Source organism: Peromyscus maniculatus, chromosome 23 (assembly GCF_049852395.1).
Source record: "Peromyscus maniculatus bairdii isolate BWxNUB_F1_BW_parent chromosome 23, HU_Pman_BW_mat_3.1, whole genome shotgun sequence".
In the NCBI taxonomy this organism is placed as follows: domain Eukaryota; kingdom Metazoa; phylum Chordata; class Mammalia; order Rodentia; family Cricetidae; genus Peromyscus; species Peromyscus maniculatus.
The window spans coordinates 36,321,042-36,342,128 of record NC_134874.1 but is presented as its reverse complement, the minus strand read 5'-3'; the positions used below and the strand labels follow the sequence as shown (position 1 = coordinate 36,342,128).

Here is a 21,087-nt window from a genome sequence, read left to right as displayed (position 1 = left end):
AATGTCTTTGTGTTGTACTTGGAATAATTATATCATGTTTAGGCAATATTAAGACATGGTTATTGTTTTACGTTTGTAAATTAATCATGACATCAAATGATATAATTGTGTGTCAAGTTGACAAGGGTGCAATTGTGAGAGATATTTTTGTTTGGCAAATTTATTACATCTGAAATTCATTAAAACCCCAAAATGGAGGGGCATGCCTGTGAGGTATTTTTGCTTAATTTGAAGAGAGAAGATCCACATGTAATCCTCATCTTTGCATTAGAAAGACATTCCGTTAAGCTGGATATTGATGAGGAAAGAAACACCTATTACTCAGATGTTTTGAGCTCCAAAACCCCACTTGTAATCTCAGCCAGGCCTTGGGCTGGAAGTCCATATAAAGAAGTGGAAGAAGGGAGTTTTGCTCTTTAGCTGCTTGCTCTCACCTTGCTAGCAATTCCATTCCTTCACTGGCATTGGAAACAACTGCTTTGGGATTCCAGACTATACTGCTGATGGGCTGAGACATCAAGCATAGAGGACTAAGCAAGTACTGGATTTGAGGACTTTGCCATTATAGCCAACCAATGTTCAATTAGCTGGACCACAGCATCTAAATCATTCTAAAACATAGCCTTTTGTATATATAGAAATTCATTCCGTTACCCCATGAAATCATGACCAATGAACCAGACAGGTATAGAATTTTTAGAGTAGTTTGGGCCTGACAATAGCTCTGAGTCCCATGGCTGGGAAATCCTTGTGCAGCTCAAGATTCCTGGAACTTACTGAGATACATCAAAGCCTGTGAGTTCAGGGTTTACAGGAGTGTGAAACCTCACCTGCCTAAAGAAGAGTCTCAGAGTGAAGTTTGAAATTGCATTTTATTCATAAAAATACATTCATTTTACTCAATGGGGGCTTTCAAAACAGCAGTCCTTATATATAATGTAACACCTTAGCAAACTATTAAAACAATGACTAGAATATAAGAAATAACAAAAATTAACAACACCTTAAACCAAAATGAAGAAAACCAAAATCCAAAGCATAAATATCCCAACATATAAACAAAAAAATTAAGCAAATTTCAGGATCACTTGGAATTTCATTAGGGGAGAGCAAATGAGGTGATGAACTAGCTTATTCTCTACAGTGAATTATCTTCAGCAAAAGTTGCACATGACATACCTTCAAGTCAGCTTGCACTAGTCAGCTTCAGCACTGCACTGGAGAGAATCTTATGCTTTTGGATGTGGTCTGTCTGGATGGCAGTGTGATGTTAACACAGTCTTCCTTGTCAGATTTCCCATCACATATGGAGTCAGCTTGTCAAAGCCCTTGATAGGAAGCTGACAGAAGAACTCTTGCTCATCCATATGTCCTCTTCCATGTTGTTTTGCCCCTCACTGCAGCCATGTGCTGATGGATGTCAGGGTTCTTAGTAATTTGTGTTGTGTCCTCTGAATCTCAGACTATTTGTGATACAATCTTTTCTCTGGGCATAGTGAGCCACAGATGTGGATCAGATTGTGGCTGGATTGCCTGATGGTAGGTTGATATTTGCCTCACTAGTGAGTTCACAGCTGAAAAGACGTGGCATATTCTGAGGAGGCCGTGAACCTGGAGTGTAGAATATCATGCCTTCAAGGTGTCTCTGGCTTCTTCCAGCCTTCTCAGTTTTCTGAAGAGGTGCTGTTAGGGAAAATCAGCAAAGAAAATAGGATTCAGAATCAGTTTTGCTGTGCCACTGTCAAGAACAATCATGGCCTATTCATCCCTAGTAAACGAAAGTTAAGGAAGAAAACACACCCCATTAACAAACTTGCTGCTGGGGATGGGGCTCAATGGTGGCTTACTTGCCTGGAACATAGCTTTTCTGCACCAGCAGCTCCTTCTACAGGAGGCTCTCTTCCTGGGCTGTGGTCTGCTCCAGTTCCTCCTGGAGATTTTCAAACCTAGGGGAGGAAGGCAGCTGGGGCACAAGCCTGGTGGGGACCTGCCATGTCAGGTTTGATCCCCCACCAGCTCTACTCAGCTAGACAATCGAATATTACCTTTCAGCTGAGTTCATTCCCTGCTTCCCCAAGGGAAAAGGGTCCGAGAGCACCTGGGCAGGATTTTTTTCTCAGCTTTTAAAAACTGCTAGAAGTTGAACTGGTAAGTACATACTGTGATGGATTAGAAAAAAAACAGCATATTTCTTCAACAGTCCAAAGACATCATTTTGGAGAAATATCAGTATGTTAAAGTCTTAGGCACAGTTCAGGAAAGATATCCCTGGCCTTGATTAGATACCAGGTGAATGTGATCCTCCTGGAAAACTCTATGCCTGCCCTTTAGTGGAGCCTACACAGCAATGCAAAGAAGGCTCTGCTTATTCCTGCAGTTTAGAACCCTGCATGGGATTAACTTGTCAGCTCCTACTCTGTTTATGACCAAGAGTAAATCTTCTCATGAGAAACTGATAAACACTGCAGAGAGCCTGCAGTCAGCAGGAGTGTGCTGTATGCAAATCTGCAAAGGGTGGACACTTCTCTCTAAACGTGATGTTCCTAATGGAAAAGATGCCGGGGACACACTTTCCTTCATGATCAATGATCCTCTTTCTAGGTTTTGGGCTGCTATGGGAATATTTTTGGGAGATCTAATCTAAGAGATGAGATACTAGAGCATACTCGAGGTCTCAGAAAGGAAGAGGAGGACACAGTCCCCAGAAGACCAGGGAGAGAGCATATTGCTTCATGTTGACTGAGCCAACAATGACACTCTGAGGCATTCTTTCCCTGCCCGTGGCTGGCAGCTTTGCCAATTGACAAAACTCAAAGAGGACGGAGATCCAGGTACAGGGGACCCACTTGGATCCACCTGCTTCTGGAAGCCCAGGCTCCTACCTCATCTGGGACACAGTGAAGTGATGCTGCAGCTTTAATGCCAAGTCCCTTTGCCGGGTGAACAGCTCCTTCTGCTTCATTAGGGACTGAAGTTTTTCCTTAAGGCTTTGATGTTCCTGTTCATTAGAAGATTGTTTTATAGGGGAGGTTTCCACACCATGTACATAAACATTCTCCTCTCTCTCTCTCTCTCTCTCTCTCTCTCTCTCTCTCTCTCTCTCTCTCTCTCTCTCTCTCTCTAGCACACACATATATATGCATGTGCACATACAAGCACACTACATTCTATCCACACTTAGTTTCCCAGATAATTCCTATGTAAGAAGACATCACCTGGGATACTATGCAGAACAAAGTTACCTTTCATTAACCTACACCCTCTCTACCCATATTCCTGCCTGGAGGCAGGAAACACAGGATGCTCTGAGCAGAGGGATGTGGAGAATATTGTGTACTTTTACTCGGGTTTTGATGATTTTTCAGTTTATATTTAGTTTATATGTGCAGGTGTTCAGCCTGCTTGTGTGTCTGTATAACACATGCATGCCTATTGATCTGGGAGAAGAACTCAGTGGGCAGATAAGTGAATGTAGTGCTTGCCTTGAAATCCTGTACACACACAGGTGAACACCAGGGTTCCTTGATCTGTAATCTAAGCTCTCCTAGCAAGTTCCCCAGTCTGTGCATTGAAGGCTTAGTTCCCCAGCACAGGACCACTGGATGGCAGTGGACCAGGCCCTTGCTCTCACTCAGTGCTTCCCAGTGCCTCCAAGGAGAGCAGTTTCCTCCTAAAGAAGGTCTCTATACCACAGGTTGCCTCCAATTAGGCCCAAAGGAATGAGCTCAGAAAACTAGAAAATCTCTACAATCCAGAGTCTATTTTAAACTTTCCTCCAAGTAAGTTGATTGTGTCAGGGATTTCTTTGAGTAACAGAAGTTTGACTAACTCATGGTAAAATGACTGCATATACTATTCCATACTTAACAATATCCCATGGACCACATTGTATGTTTGCACTCCTCAGTGATGGGTATCTGAATAGTTTGTAGTTGGGCTATTCTGATGAGTTCTGCTGTATCCCTGTGGTTCAATATTCTCTGTGGACACCACTATCCATTCTGGAATCAATGCTCCACCCAAAGTCTGCATTTCTCCTTTCTGAATAATTGCACATAGCTTCTCACAGGGCTGCACCATTTTACACTACTAGCAATGTCTGAGAGTTCTCATTTCTCCCAACTCTCCATCAGGCTGAATTTAACTTAGTATGAAGAAGTTTGGAATAAAAGCAGTTTCTGAGTGCTGCAGACACAACATGGAGTGGGTACTTGAAAGTATGATGAGCCTAAGCGGTGCCCTGAGACAGCCTCTCCTCACACCTCAGCATAGCTGTGGGACTTTTGCTGGGCTGGGATGCAGCCACATGCCCCTCTGCAGTTCAGAATTTCTCTGAGAATAAAGTTCAGGCCAAGCTCCAAGGGCAAGGTTAGCTGATCCAAGGTTAGGCAAAGGTGAAAGGAAAATGGCAGCAAGCAATGTGGAGAAAAACAAAACAGGATGCAGGGAAGTCATCAGTCGCCAGCCTCCTTTCACCCAGAGCAGAGAGGGACACAAACCTTTCCTGCCTCTCAGTAGCCTCTCTCTCACCTTCATGGACCCCATTACTTTGTTTTTCTCCAGAGGATTTCTTTGCAGATAAATAATTCTGCCTCTACAAATAACATAAAAACTTTTAGCTTGCATCAGTTATGTGGCCTTTGGTTGTAGTTAGCTGTATGGACATGCAGAAGGATGGACAGCTCCATTTGTTCTTTGACGGAGGCAAAGTGATACTAACCAGATTAGGCACAGCACTTTCTCTTTGAAATCCATGTCCATGATTCTTAACGATGTTCCATTGTTCCGTTAGAGAGTGAACATACACATAGATGCTCAAACACACATTCTCATTCCACAAAGATACACATAGAGACAACACACACACACACACACACACACACACACACACACACACACACACACACACACACCTTTCTTGAAACCAGAAAGGCAAGGAAGAAGACTAGAGCGTTGCAGCACCTTTTCTACTCCAGCAGGCAGTAGTGGGTCCTCTCTGCTGTCTACATGCCTTTTAGCGCCAGCCAAGCTCTTCTGTCCTGGCCTGAACTTATTTCCCTTCCCAGGGAAGTTCTTATCACTTGACTCACTGTTGGTACAGAGAAGTAACAACCTCTGCACAACTGAGTTGGACCACACAAAACCAAGTGCTGGGGGAAGAGGATCGGACATGAAGCCTTCTGATAGATTTAAGTTGAACTATTATAGTCTCCTTACTAAACTTACCTAGACTCCTCCACAGAAGACATTGACAGCACCAGAGATTAGAAGTCACCCATTGTCAGTACCCAACAACTTTTGACCAGATTACAGTGCACATTATATGAAAACAGCCCCAGGCCTGTCAGTGGAAGGTTATTTAGGTCATCCACAGCACTTTTCTAAAATGCAGCACTCAATACAACTATGAGTTGGACTCGGTCCTAAGAGTGAGCTTCAAAATATCAGGTTTCATGTTGTGAAGCCAGTAGACAAAACAGACCTTTCCTGGGAAGTTACCTCTATGGTGTGAAAGAAAAGAAGTCTACTTTTTTATTTTTAAAGTAGCTCCATTGTTTGATTTTTGTTTTTTATCATAAGACACATTAATTCCAAAGTAATAAAAATGTTTAAAAATGAAGAGAAACCAAAAAATCAGTTCTCTTTCTGACCAAATGAACCATTTAACAATGAAATGAGACAGAAAAAGACAGGATGCTCTACTGTGAGGAGACAGGAGATCCAAAGATCTGTGGCTATCCAGCTTAGCCAGAACAGAAATTTTCAGGTTCAGTGAGAGACACGGGCTGAAGGGAATAAGGGAGAAAGCAACAGAGGGCACTCAATGTCATCATCAGAGCTTCCAAAACACTCACAGATGTATGTGCCCTCAGACAGGCATACTCACACACAGACACAAATCCCTCAAATCATCAGTGATCAGAACGCAATGAGGAGGACATCACACTGGATGAGGATGACATTGCCAGTTGGTTGTAGACTCCTCACACGAGCTTTTATAAGAGAGTCCCACAGTTCTGCATCATTTTGGACTAAAAATGCCTGGAGAAACATGCTGTGTCTCTACAGGCTATGTTGATGCAGTTGGCTCAAATCTGTCACCCTGACCCCCGCCTTTCATAAGCACTTGCCACATCCCTGGTCATCCAGTGAGCTTCTGAATGTAAGATCCAGGATGGGAGAACGGGCCAATGCCACTCAGAGCAAACAGTACTGACAAGCTGTTAATTTAGTTTCTGTCACTGTGAACCAAGAGCTTGACCAGGTAAAGAGAACACCATGGCAGTCTGGGAACAAGATGGTAAAATGTCATATGACACCCAAAAAGATGTCTATGAGCCCCAGTCATTTGGCTTTTTCAGGGGGCATTCCTCCTTCCATGCTGTGTCTGCCTCTGATCTCATATGACCCCTGCAAAGCAAATGAGACCCAGACCCTTGACCTGACTCACTCAGATCTCTGTGGCTCCCATCAGAGCCCAGCTCCTCCCATACTGACATACAGTTGAGTGATATGTGACTTATTCGTCTCCCTTAATACACTGCAGCTTCCAGCAGAGCTGTAGGATTTGCTTGCTCTAAGTGGCTAACTCCCAGAAAGACTTGTGAAGGATCATAGAAGTGAACTAACTATTGGATGGGATGGGTCAGTTGGATAAGTGAGTAGATGGTTACATGAGTATGTGTGTGTGTGTGGTCAGACAGGTGGCCAGCTTGGCACTGCTGCTTCAACCTACCTGCAGCTGCCTTGTCCAGAGGTGATAGATCTTCTCATGGGCCTCTTCACGGTGCCTCTTTGCCTCCTCACAGGACTCTTGTAGTAAAATCTGCTCCCCCTGCAGCTTTTTCTTGTCCTCTAGCAACATTCTCAATTTTTCTTTCAGCTGAGTCTGTTCGCTCAGGTGCTGACTGTAGAGGGTGCTGAAATATCACCAAAAATGATGATCTCTGCCTCCATCTGCCACTCCTGCCTCCTAATACCATGATTCCTGCAAGGTCCCATGTGCCCATCCCCAACAGCCCTGTGCTGGAACCCACATTAGCCATGGTGGTATCACTCATGTGCAGGCCAAAGCCAGAGAATAGCCAAATTCAAGAAAGATTTACACTATTTCTAAAGACCCTGACAGCAAAAAGGATCCATGTACCCCTGAAGGGTGGACATGCTACCTCCTGCACACACACCCTGGTGCTTAACTGTTCACAGTATTGGGAAAACATGAGCAGGTAGAAGGAAACCATGCTCTGGGAGAGACAGAATACCCATCAGGAATATTTTCCATCCATGTGTCTCATAGAAAGCAGCTCTGTAAGCTCGTGCCAGAGCCACAGAAACCATGGTGCAAACCATGTTTTCTCTCTAAAAGTTCCAGAAGCTGACAGGAAAATGTTGGGAGGGGCTCTCAGAATCTTCACACTTAGGAGAACTCAGTCTAGGAGGCACAATCCAAAAGTGATAAGGCAGGCTGCTTGCTAAGGGGTAAACTGACTAGAACCACAGCCCTCACTTTGGTTTAAAGGTGGAGAAGGGAAGAAGATGCTGTGGGATGTCTTTCTGTATGCCATGAATATGTATTGCTCCCATTGATTAATAAATAAGCTGCTTTTGCCTATGGCAAGGCAGGAAGGAGCCAGGCAGGAAAATCCAGGAGAGACAGAGAAGAAAGGCAGAGGTGGAAGAGATGCCAGCTGCCACCCAAGCACCAACATGCCAGCAGCCTGGCAATGCAGCAGCCATGTGGGAAAACACAGATGAATAGAAATGGGTTAATTTAAGATGATAGAGCTAGCTAGCCTGAAACTTAAGCCATTGGCCATACAGTTTGTAAATAATGTGAACCTCTGTGTGTTTATTTGGGCCATTTGGCTGCAGGAGGCAGGAGGGACGGATTCCTCCTGACAGCAGGGTTGGGCAAAACTGGAGAAACTTCAGAAAACAAGAAGCAGTCCTTACCAAGTTCTGGAGTCCACCCAAGTCAGGCACTCACCGGTATATTTTGTTCTTCTCACTCAGCTCTGTGCACTTGTACAAGGCCTCACTAATTTCCTTGGGTAATTTCTTCACATCTGACATATCATTCTTATGCTCTGTGTTCTGTATCTCATGCTCTGAATTCAGCCTATGTTAGGGAATAGCCCCAGGAACAAAGAACTCTGTGAACACAGGCCTCAGGGACCCCATGAATTAAGGTTCTATTTTACACTACCCTAGCCTACTGGATGTCACATTCTGAATCCTATGTATTCAGGATACATAGGGGAAGTCCTGATGTGCATTAGACTTGCTACCCTGCCCCAGGGCCTGGAAAGGCTGGTTGTCAACAGGGAGGGAGACAGGGCTCCATGAGATCCCTCAGTATGCCTGTAGAGGTAGACTAGCATTCTAAGAAGGTCCACCAACGTGGGCCTACCTGAAATCTGTGATGACATTTCCACTGGCGTGAGAACAGAAATGCTTTGTCCTTACAAGGATAACCAGAACTCATCATCAGTATTGCCATGCATGAGGCACTCCATGGGGATGGCTTTATAAACTCCCAAGGGAATTCCAATGAGGCACCAGGGTCAGCACAAAGAATGAGAACAGTGATGCTCAAAGTGGAGCTCCCTGGTCTCAGCACTTATATCACCTGAAATCTTTGAATCAGGCAAATCCTAAGGCCTACTATCAATCTCCAACTCACATGATCTGAAGGGACACACACACACACACACACACACACACACACACACACACACACTTTAAGGGAGCCTCTCAGAGACAGTACAGAACACCCTGAGACCAAATCCTGAGCACAAAGAGATGCATTTCCCCAGCAGGGCAAGCATGGCACTGGGAGCCTGCCTCTGGGTCAGGCAAAGGCAGACAACACTCAGCAGGCTTTTTTCAGCAGTGGGATTTTAAATAGAAAGTTTAAGTCTCTGCTAGGGTGAGTTACTGAGATCTGATTGGACAGGTTGGCAAGTGTAGCCGAGGAATGAATTTTGATTGTTGGACTTTGATGTTCAGTTTCAAGAATGAGTCAGTGTCCACAAAAGGGAATGAACTTTGGGGACTAAATTAAGGAATGAAATCTAATGGTTTATCAAGGGAGAGGGAGGTGAAAAGGGCAAAACCTGCCACTACCATGTTTGTTATATTTGGGCCCCTAATGGGACAATTCACATGCAAATAAACCCATACACAATTAGGATGTCAGAGAAATACAGGTGGGTGGCATTGTCTCACAGTATAAGGAACAAGACCAGAGAGGAACTGGGATGGACTCCAGGCCTTCCATTCACACACAGATGGAGCAAGAAGGATCACCAGGCCTTTCAATCTGCTCCCAGAGCAAAGAGCAAAAATAAATATCTTGTCAAATACAGAGACTCTAGTTAAACTCAGAGCACCCAGCATCTCCTACAAGCCAACACCTGTCAAGGCCTCTTGAAATGCATGTTTGTGATCATACATCTTACTGCCCCTCTCTGTGGATTGTGATTCAGGCCATATGTTCTGGTTTTCATAAGGGGAACAGCCTGTGTCCCATCTCACTCCTACAGGCTTCAGTTCTGCCTCTCAGATGCATTCAGGAAAATTTGTTTGTGCAGGTCACCCTGCAGGTGCTTCTTCCAGTGACCCCAGGACTGCTGGAATTGACACAGTAGGGTCAAGACATTCACCAGAGAACAGGGCATGATGAATACCTGTTCTTCAACTCATTGTTGTAATGGGCCAGAAATTCACGCAGTTCATTCCTGTCATTGGTCATCATCTGTAGCTGAAGTTTCAGTTTTTCCACCTGGTTCAGCTGCTGCTCCTGCTCAGTGAGGAAGAAGGGTGTGGATGATGCCTTCCTAGCAGTCCCTGTAGGTACATAAACACAAGTGAATTTGTACAGATGAATGGCATAAGCCAAGAAGATCATGTGGTGTCCCACGAGGAGGCCTGAGGAAAAGGAAAAGCATGGAACCCAGTGAAACCCTCAAAGATAAGAGCAGCTCTCCTTAAGCTGGTCCTCATAATCCATGTGTCTGACTCCAATCACTATGGCTACATATATGCCTCAGCCCCTACTGCAGCCCCACTGGCCCTGAAAGACATAAGGAAGGCCAGTCATGTTAGTTTGGAATTGTCATCTCATACCTGACGTGATGCAAGGAAGTCCAGGAGTCCCTAGTGCTCTTCGCCTAACAGCCCTCATAACCTGTGTCCATGACTAAAAGGAACTGAATGTCTCAGACCTGGGTGCATGGATGGAAACTTTCCCTCCTTGGTATTTACATCAGACATAAAGTGCAACAACATCCCATTCTGACACCACATTAGTGGTTCTGTGCCTCCTGTTGCATTCTTTGCCACTCAGAATGAACTCAAGGAGGTCGCAGCACAGCAGCTGCAGCCTTGACCATTCCTGGCCCTCTGCCAACTAACCATCAGGAATCCTCCATCTTGGATCTGCTCTTTAGGAACCCGGATAAGCAGCATAGGCCCATTGCTTCATGATCACAGCTAATGAATCCCAATACTAGAAGGTCCAGTTCTAGTCTCACCTCCTTAGGAAACTAGGGCTCTCTCTGCCAATCAGTGTGATCAGTCTTGCCAACATGTCAATTTGGTGAACTCTATAAGTACTTGGTGAATGCCTCAAGGGCAGTTGGCATTGCCCGGACTCTGGTGCTTTCACAGAAGATGCCAAGTGCTCTCCAGTGTACAATAGAATTTCCAGAGAATCGACTGTTAGGGCCACTGCCAATGGTCATCACCTATCTGATAACAAGCTCTTCCCCAATTTACCAAAAGTCAAACTGCCCTTTCCAGGAGCCTTTTCTGAGAAACAGGGGAAGGCCTTCAGCACCTCTTCCTTCCAATCCGGAGATCTCTCTGATTCATTAGCATCTAGTTCATTCTAATTCAACAGTTCATCATGTGTGGAGAGCAAGAGTCATTTTCCAAACACTGCCCAGAAATGACACTTCTCATTCTTATAATCACAAGCTAATAAGATGAGAAATTAAGGATGCTAAGAAATTAGCTCAGGATAATGGGGAAGGAAGATCAGTTCCATGAGATGAACAAGCACATTAGAGAAGATCCACGGGGCAGTTACAATGTATTGGAATGGTGGATAATTATGTGGGTCCTGTCAAAACAATGATAAGTCATATTGGAAATGATGGAACTTTTGCTAAAACCTTCAGCAGAATACATTTCAACCATCATGAAGTTAGCAAAAGTGTTATCAACTTCTGATAGGAATGACTGAAAATAATTAAGGACTGGGCATCCCCATGTGAGCCCTCAGTGATCAAGAACAAATACTTACAGGAAGAGTGATGTCCCAGTCCTGCACTCAAGGTAGAGGAAAGAGGACTGGCTTGTGAGAGGGCAGGAACTCAGAAACCTTAGGGGTCACTGACATGAGGCAATACTTAGTGGCTCCTGCCCTGTGAGCGGTTATTATTTAAAATGTGAGACTCTCTAGCTCTGGCCAGGGAACTTTACTCTCCCTGCTATTAGTGACACACACCAAAAGAAATCCAGTGTGGGTGAAGTGCAGGGCTGGAACTGAAACCTCTTTAGTCCCTCTGTGCTTCCTTCCCACTCAGAGTGAAAGCAGAGGGCCCCCAACAGAGCAGCTGCAGCCTTGACCATCCCTGGCTCTCTGCAAACTAACCATGGAAAATCCTCAACTCCGGGTCTGCTCTTGAAGAACTCAGAGGACCAGGATAGGTCCATTGCTTCTCAGAAACTCTCCCCTCCTGAGCCCCACTCCTGGAAGGATCAGCTGAAGCCTTCCTCCTTCAGGAAGCTCCCCAACCCTTTCCCAGGACTCACTGTGCTTTCCCCAGAACCATTTGTTTCTTGGTGTGTGACATGGAGGCTGAAGGCCATCTTCCTTCTGCCTCCCTCTGATCTCCCTGTGCTTAGCATCCTTTCTCCCAAGAATCCTGTTCAGTCTAGTCAGCATGTCTGTAGGTGAAACACGAGACACTGCACCAATGCCCCAATGACAGTTGGTGTTGCCACAACACTGGTGACATCACATGGAATGCCAGGGCTCTCCAGGAGACAGTGGAATGTCCATGTGCTGATGTCACATGGTCTAGCTGTTACTTCCCTGCTACCCTTTGCTTTGCATTTAATACCCATTTAAGAGTAAGCACATACCATATTTGTCTTTCTGGGTCTGTGTTACCTCCCTCAGTATCTAGTTCCATCCATTTGCCTACAAATTTCATGATGTCACTTTTATTTTTACCACTGAATAATATTCCATTGTTTAAAGGTACCACATTTATATTATTATATCTTTCAGTTGAGGGCCATCTAGGTTGTTTTCTGGTTCTGGCTATTACAAATAATGCTGCTATGAACATGGTTGAGCAAGTGACCCCTGGCATGATTGAGCATCCTTTGGGTATATGCCCAAGAGTGGTATAGCTGTGTCTTAATTCCTAACTTTCTGAGGTGCTGCCCTACTGATTTCCACAGTGGCTATACAAGTTTGCACTCCATCAACAATGGAGGAGTGTTCCCCTTGTTTCACATCCTCTCCAACATACGCTGTCATTAATGGATTTGATCTTAGTCATTCTTACAGGTGTACGATGGTATCAGTGTCATTTTGATTTGCATTTGCCTGATGGCTAAGGATTTTGAGCAATTCCTTAAATTTCTTTTTGCCATTTAATATTCTTCTGTTTCCAATTCTCTGTTTAGATCTGTACCCCATTTTAAAAATTGGATTATTTGGTAATTTGATGTCTAGTTTTTTGAGTTCCTTATATATTTTGGAGATCATCTGTGGTGGTAATCTAATTGTACTGAAATGTGATTTTGATTGTATGTTAATAAATAAAGTTGCCCGGGGGTCAGAGCTATTAGAGCCATAGACAGAGTGTGGCGGTGGTGGCACACGCCTTTAATCCCATAGATCTCTGTGTGTTCAGGGATACAGCCAGCATTGGAGACATATGCCTTTAAGACCTAGGGGGCTGTACATTCAGACAGTGACGAGGCAGTCATGTGTTTGGTTTTACAACCAATGAGAAGGCAGAACAACATACTATAAAAAAAAAATGAACAGACAGGAAGTAGCTCTCTTTCGGGAAGCTGGGACACCGCAGGCGGAAGGGTGAGATTTTAGCTCTGAGCTCTGACCTCTCGGCTTTCTCCTTTACATTGTTTCTGTGTTTCTTATTTAATAAAACAGTTAGTTACATCAATAATCATCCCTTTGTCGTATGTGGGCTTGTGAAGATCTTTTCCCATTCTGTAGGCTGTCATTTTGTCTTGTTGACCCTGTGTAGCATAAATCTTAACAGTTCGTATTAATAAAAACAAACCTGGAACCAGGTATTGGGGTGAATGCTGAATGATCAGAGAAATAGAAGAAGCCACAGCTAACCTCAGCTTACCAATTTCTGAGTCTATCCTGTTTCCTCAGACTGGAAGCCTCTGAGTTCTCATCTGAATGGATCCAGATGAACTGCTGCTAAAAGCTAAAAGCTTAAAAAAGGCTATAGTTCCTGGTCCTCATGCCTTTCATCACAGGAAGTGATGGCAGGAATCAGAAAGGTATATAATGTGTGAGGACCAGACACTATAGCCTTTTTTAAGCTTTTAGCTTTTATAGATATAATCAGGAATAGGAAACATCCCTTATATATAACTTACATCGGATCCCATAAGGGTCTGCCAGGCCCTCTAGCACAAATTAATGACTAGATCAATAAACTATTGATAGGAAATGTGCTGGAGGCCAGAGAATTTCATAAAAATATTATGTCAATAGTAAAGATTTAAAAAAGGATTTATCCATAACCTGGCAACAAGCTAAGGAAATTATAAGGAAATGTCCTACTTGTTCTTTTTACAATCAGACTCCATTATCAGCAGAATGTAACCCAAAGAGTACTTAGAGGATTGAAATCTGGCAGATGGCTGTGTTTTACTTTGCAGAATTTGGAAGACTGAAATATGTACACCACACTATTGATACTTATTCATTATTTCAACGGGCAACTGCTCTGAGTTCTGAAAAAGCTGATTCAGTAACCACGCATTTGCCAGAAGTCATGGCCAACATGGGTATTCCTGTACAAATTAAAACTGACAGTGCTCCAGCATATGTCTCTGGTAAAATGAAACAGTTTTTTGCTTATTACAATATAAAGCATATTAAGTTATACCACGTAATCCTACAGGCCAAGCAGTCATAGAAATATCAAATTGAACTCTAAAGGATATGCTAAATAAATAGAAAGGGGTAACAAAAAACCCCAGAAATGGATTACATAATGCTCTGTTAACTTTGAATTTTCTCAATGCTAATGAGACAGGAACAACAGCTTCAGAGAGATATTGGATAATAGAAAAAAACTACAGAATTAAATCTGCTTATATACTTTAAAGATATGCTGACCTCAGAATGGAAACCAGGATATGTTTTACATTGGGGATGAGGTTTTACTTTTGTTTCTACCGGAGAAGAAAAGTTATGGATACCATCAAAATTGATAAAGGTTAGATTTGAACAAGAGAAACCTCTTGATTAGAAGAGATGATAGTTCATCAACCAACATGACCACCCAATTTAAATTTACTTATACCACTAACAAATGCTTTTCATTTAATCAGATATAACTTGCCAAAAAGGAACCTTTCTAAAGTTAGGCTTGGGGAAGGTTTTTTTGTCTTTATCTTTCAGGAGAATGAAGGCTAAGGAATCTGAAGAACACTGGACAAATGAGAAATCTGAAGAAAAGGACAAATCATCTGGAAAAAAATGTCCCAAGAAAAGGAGTAAATTAGCCTATTGGTGTATCACATATAAAATTTCATAAGTCTTCCTAAACATTAGTTTCTGCTCCTCTCTACAGACACTTAACACAAATGGTCTTTTTTTAGTCTCACTTCAATTAAAAATTAAAGTTGGCTTTGGAGTTGATGAATGGCTCTCTCCTCTCTAACCCCAAGCATTTAAATGGAAAATGCAAAATCTCTGTACCATGTCAAAAGAAAGAGCCATCTTCTGATATGGGACAGAAGAAAACAAAAAATTAAAAGACTATTCTATTGCCACTTATCTCAATTCTTTGGTTCTATTTTCATTTTTTAAACTTTTCTTAATGTATGAATTTTATATCAATATTTATAAGATATATATATATATATATATGTATTTAACTTTTGTCTTGATATTAATGGTAATATAGAGTAATAACAAATTCTGGAAAAAAGGCTTTATTTAGCTGCCTATACATGTTTTTGTGTTGGAGTCTCTGTCAGTTTTCTGCAGAGAATCATGACCAGGCCTAACATCAAATTTGAAGTCTCCAGAAAGATGATGGGGTGCTACAATGATGATTCTGCGTGAACAATAATAATACCATTAAGCTTACAAACATCATCAAAAGATAAGCTTTGGACTACAAACTGCTCAGAACAATTTCAAGATGGCTAGCTGAGAACAGACTACTCAAACAAGGACTTGAGATAAGCCCTACACTTTGGCATTATGCAGAGAATGGTCAACAAATGATATAGCTACCTCTCCTGGAACTTGACAATTAACCTAAAATTTTTCTTTTCAGAATCCCCTAAAGATTCCTTTGCCCACAAACAGCAAGAAGCAGTTTTAGGAACATGATGTCCACATTCCCAAGAGGTGGGACAGGTGGTTTTTTGTCTTTTTATGGGTTTGGGATAATTTTCATTGTTTAGGATTATTGGTTACAAGTTGTTGTTGCTAATGGTCAGGAAAAGGGCTAAACAAAGGAGATTAGATTTAAGGTTCTCGTTTAAACAAAAAGAAAAGAAAAGAAAAAAAGGGGATATAGATAAGAGGTAAATTATTGAATCTACTATGAAAAAAATATGGAAATGATAGAATAAAGGGTAGCTTGTTGAATCTTCTTTTAAAAGACAACTACTAGTTTTAAATACTTTACTTTGGATTGGATTTTTATGTATTGTATACAAATTATATATATTGAGATTGATATTGTTAGAAAATGCCATACATATATTTCTAATATTGTCCAAGATAATTGTACTTATACTGTTCTTTTAACAATGTAATGCAATTTGCTGATCAAGAAATGAAAGTTAAAAGTTAAACATTACAATTGAAATTGGAGTCATATTAAGTGTGTTTTCAAGGTCAAGCAGAGATATATTTTAGTTAGACAGGTCATCTTCAAATCCTTCAGAGATCTACAGAATATGGCATTTAAACTGTTTTAGTAACAGATGTTTTACTTTTTTTTAATGACTATGAGACATGTCAGCTCCTGGCAGCACCAATCTACTTCAGAGAAGACATGGGCATTGAAGAAACAGCATATGGAGTTAACTTTCACTGTGGCAAATGTTAGTCACTGGGTAACAAAGTGCCCTCACATCAACTGCTGACAGTATGCTATCCAAAATGGGCAAACAGGACACAAAACAAAGGACTACCAATTCTTGCCAAAACAAGTGTGGTTGTGGCTTTAGCAATAGGCGTCCTCTGTGGCCAGGACAATATGGCACCATCACTGAAGTGGCTTTGCAATCTGAAGAAGGTACAGTGCCCTCTTTCTTCAAAGGCAGCTGAACAGACAGTGGACTGATGGCTTATGGTGTACAGTGGAACAGTAGCTGAAACAGTTATTCTTGAAAGAGTAACTAGTCTGATGGAGACTAACCTCTCAATGGTAGACTGGCATTTAATAACGAAGGTGAAGCTACCCACAAGCCGAGAAGAATGGGAAGCTGAATGACAAAAACACTATCAATTTCCAGAATTTAAAATCCTGAATCATGACAGGACACTGGTGGAATTCAAGTTCATCTGGTACATGGACTACTTGCACCAAATGTGAGGTTGAGCTGTAGACCTTGCATACATCCTGCTTCCCAAAAGATTCTGTCAGATATGCTAAGCTTATAGGCTGAAGATCATGCCCCAACATTGCAGAGAAACCTCAGGTGACTGTCCAGGCAGCTGGCTGTTTCTGTCAACTTACATTTTTTGGAAGTTGCCTTTTGTATTTCCTGTTTTGCTAGGTAATATTATTTCTTTCTTGGGTCTCTGAGGGAGTTGAAGATTGGAAAGTTGTAGTTATAGTTTTCCTTGTCAAGAAATTCAAAAAAGAAACTCACTAAGGAGCTGTAAAATGTAAAAGTTTGAAAGACATCATAGGATAGTTTTCTGTTGATAATTCAAGTTAGGATAGAAAGAGAATTTGGTACATTTTGAAGTCATGAAAATAGGATAGATAATGGAATATATTCTCTAAATTTGTCAAATGTAAATGGACTAGACATTGTTGATGTATTGCTTGTATATTGTATATAGTTATTGTATATAGTTTTTCTTATATTATACTTTTTATTATTTTTATTTTTATTAGACAAAAAGATAGGGAAATGTGGTGATTTTTTTTGTATGTTCATAAATAAAGCATGCCTGGAGATCAAGGGGGAAAAAGGCCTGCCATTTTTTTTTATATTTGCACTGACTTTAGGTGCCAGCAATTATTTGATTTAATTTTATTACTTTTTTGCTATGTGTTTTTTTCTTTATTTAGTAATTTTTTTAAAATTTATTTTATTTTACAATACCATTCAGTTCTACATATCAGCCACGGGTTCCCCTATTCTCCCCCCTCCTACCCCCTCCCCTTACCCCCAGCCCACCCCCCAATCCCACCTCCTCCAAGGCAAAGCCTCCCCTAAGGACTGTAATCAACCTGGTAGACTCAGTCCAGGCAGGTCCAGTCCCTTCCTCCCAGACTGAGCCAAGTGTCCCTGCATAAGCTCCAGGTTTCAAACAGCCAACTCATGCAATGAGCACAGGACTTGGTCCCACTGCCTAGTTGCCTCCCAAACTGATCAAGCCAATCATCTGTCAACCATGGAGGCTATATATATAGCATGGAGGTCCCTAGGATGACTGTGGCTTATAATAAATTCTGGTTTTACTCAATTATTGAAAAAAATAGCCAAATGAAAGGAAACACATGAACTATGAACCAAAGGCTGAGGGGCCCCCAACTGGATCAGGCCCTATGAATAGGCCAGCCATTTTTAAGTAAACATAGAAGTCAGGCAGTGGTAGCAGACACCCTTAATCTGATTATTTATCAGGCAGAGTCTCTGTGTGTTCAAGGCCATTCTAGGGAACAGACCCAAGTGTGGTAAAACACGCCTTTAATCCCAATACCAACCATAGAGACCTGGAGGTCTGTACAGATAGGCAGTGACAAGGAAGTGAGGTAGCTGCACTAAGAGCCAATGAGAGGGCAGAACAGCAAGGCAATATTGGCACAGGTATGTTGCCGGAGGGCTTCTCTCCAGGTTCCACCAAGCCCCACAGTCCCACAATCCACGTATAAAATAATCACTCAGACGCTTATATTATTTATAAACTGTATGGCCATGGCAGGCTTCTTGCTAACTGTTCTTTTATCTTAAATTAACCCATTTTTATAAATCTATACCTTGCCACGTGGCTGGTGGCTTACCGGCGTCTTTACATGCTGCTTATCCTGGCTGTGACTGCAGTGTCTCTCCTTCCTTCTTCCTGTTTCTCCAATTCTTCTCTCTCCTTGTCCCGCCTATAGTTCCTGTCTGGTCACTGGCCATCAGTGTTTTATTTATATAGAGTGATATCCACAGCACTTCCCCTTTTCTTTTTTTAAAAAGGAAGGTTTTAATTTTAACATGATAAAATTACATATAACAAAGCAATTATCAGCCCGGCGGTGGTGGCGCATGCCTTTAATCCCAGCACTCGGGAGGCAGAGGCAGGCGGATCTCTGTGAGTTCGAGGCAGCCTGGTCTCCAAAGCAAGTTCCAGGAAAGGCACAAAGCTACACAGAGAAACCCTGTCTCAAAAAAACCAAAAAAAAAATAATAAAATAAAATAAAATAAAAAAACAAAGCAATTATCGAGCATGAATTACAGTGACAATATTAAAAAGATGTCCTGTCTATCTTATATATGTGAGTTTAAGGTTTTATATCTAACTTATCTTTTATCATAACTGAGGAAATTACAACTATCTAGTATTTAACCACATCAAAGACCTGAGAAGGAACATAATGGTACCTGAGAAATGGTAGATGGATGCAAGCAACTTTCGGGAATCTTGCAAGAGTAGACCAAGACAGCTGTCAGCCTGGACTGTCACTTAATGTTTCTCAGCATTGTTGGTGCATTCAAATTGGCTACAGGCCTAGAGTATCTGACAGACCATTTTTATAAGCAGGAATTCTGAAAGACCATCTTACCCTGTCTTGGCAGAGTACAGTGGTTGCTTTCCTTGTGTCCTGCTTGTATTTGTACTGTCAGCCATCAAGGCAAGGCCAGTTCTTTGCCCAGTAGGCCATTTTGTGCCAAGAAGACAAACTTCCAAATGGAAATGTCTTAGAAGCCCAACATTCTCTCCGGATCAAATTGGTGCAGCCAGGAGCAATTGTTTCTCACGTCAACAGAATTCTAACTTATTTAAATGCCATATTCTCTAGGTCTATGAAGTGTTTGAAGATTACCTATCTATCTGAAATATATCTATGGTCTTAAGAAGCAAGATAGTGTAGCCATCCTAATATCCAGCAAAATAGGCTTCAAACTAAAATCAATCAAAAGAGATCAAGAAGGACATTACATACTCATCACAAGAAAGATCTACCAAGATGAAGTTTCAATTCTGAACATTTATGCCATGCATCCTCACTTGAACTAGCAGCTGTCAGACCATGACAAACAGTCTCTCATCACACACACACACACACACACACACACACACACACACACACACACACACCCTTTAATACACTTCTAAGTATTGGGCCATGCATGACTTCCCACCAAACCACACATTGACTGCTAGGTACCAGGCATTGCTAAACAAACCCTCACACATACCTCTCATATATTCCTAGGTCTGGATCCAGAATGTAACCCACACAATCCTTTGTTAACAGCTACTTATCAGGTCATACAGGACACTCTCTTGCCACTGTTCCCAAATACTCTGCTAGTATTGGTCCCCAGTTGACACCCTAAAATCACTGAAATTCCACATACACTGCTAGAGTTCACGCCCTCTTGAACATCACAACCAACCACTACAATCTACAATATTAGCATCAGGGCCCAAAGGATATCACATTTCATCAACCCATATATCCCTGTTGGATATCAGACCTGCTGGTCATTCCAAATTCCATGGCATCTCCTACAAGGCTAGCTGAAGGCCCTGGAATGCACACCTCACCCTGCAGCTGCCGCACATGCACTGCTAGGTGTCAGGTTCTGCTGGCTCCCTCAATGCCTCACACACACTCTGAAGTGTCAAGCACACTCGGACATCACATTGCACACTGCCAACCTACTTCAGAATGTGAACAGACCTTGACAGACACCAGCCATGAGCTGATACACACTCAGTAGGGACTGTGCGGAGCTTGACACCCTGTTCTTCGACTGCTCCCCTCTGATGACATACAATTAGCATCAAACACATCAGACACACCACTACCCCTGTGACCACACATCCACTCTAGGTACCAGGTCCAGTTTGACCTCATACCCCACATTAATCGACAGCCATCAGACCATGCTGGGAACATTCCCCCTGTCAGGTCTTGCAAAATACCTAGCAATTAGCATTGACAGACCCCCTCCTTCTGCTGAAGACACATCCACACTGCTAGGCATCAGCTCCTACTGGACTCCTTCCTATGCTATACCATGTGCTGGGTCTCAGGCTCTACTGCTAGTTACTGGGCCATGCCGGACATTGATCCCTGTCCAAGCCACAGTGCATATAAAGTGTTGTGTGTCCGGTTCACTTGAACACCAGGCTCCATCACGCATGACATGCTAGGTACCAGACAATGTTGACACACACCCTTACCCCCGATATACACTACTGACCCAACAAGCACTGCAACTTAAAGGTCCTTCTAGACACCTCCATCACTGACATATCAAGTTTCTTGCTAACATGCTCCTACTACCACTCTGTGCAGATTTCAGTCATGTGTATTGAAGTATATTGTATGCATATACAATAATTGGCTTCAAGTCTTACCCAAAATAGCACC

At 42.4% G+C, this 21,087-nt stretch overlaps 1 protein-coding gene and 1 pseudogene across 2 annotated transcripts in view; one reads left to right on the top strand and one right to left on the bottom strand.

Moving 5' to 3' along the window:
* The window catches only part of LOC143270397 (cytochrome P450 3A25-like), a 68,915-nt pseudogene that overhangs the window by 2,378 nt on the left and 45,450 nt on the right, over nucleotides 1-21,087 (top strand). The window lies entirely within an intron of this gene.
* LOC121825396 (disks large homolog 5-like) lies at nucleotides 1,852-8,202 on the bottom strand. Its single transcript, XM_076560323.1, has 4 exons — nucleotides 7,988-8,202; nucleotides 6,737-6,920; nucleotides 2,883-2,998; nucleotides 1,852-1,946 (listed from the first exon to the last, which is right to left on the bottom strand). The coding sequence occupies exons 1-4, from the start codon at nucleotides 8,071-8,073 to the stop codon at nucleotides 1,886-1,888; spliced, it is 447 nt and encodes a 148-aa protein (XP_076416438.1). The 5' UTR covers nucleotides 8,074-8,202; the 3' UTR covers nucleotides 1,852-1,885.

What these genes read in the sequence shown, in the direction of transcription:
- LOC121825396 (XM_076560323.1), bottom strand. Translation starts at nt 8,073, where the DNA reads ATGTCAGATGTGAAGAAATTACCCAAGGAAATTAGTGAGGCCTTGTAC. An exon ending in GAGAAGAACAAAATATACCG is followed by an intron (nt 6,921 to 7,987) that starts GTGAGTGCCTGA and finishes GTGATATTTCAG; the next exon opens with CACCCTCTACAGTCAGCACC. An exon ending in TCTGGACAAGGCAGCTGCAG is followed by an intron (nt 2,999 to 6,736) that starts GTAGGTTGAAGC and finishes TCTAATGAACAG; the next exon opens with GAACATCAAAGCCTTAAGGA.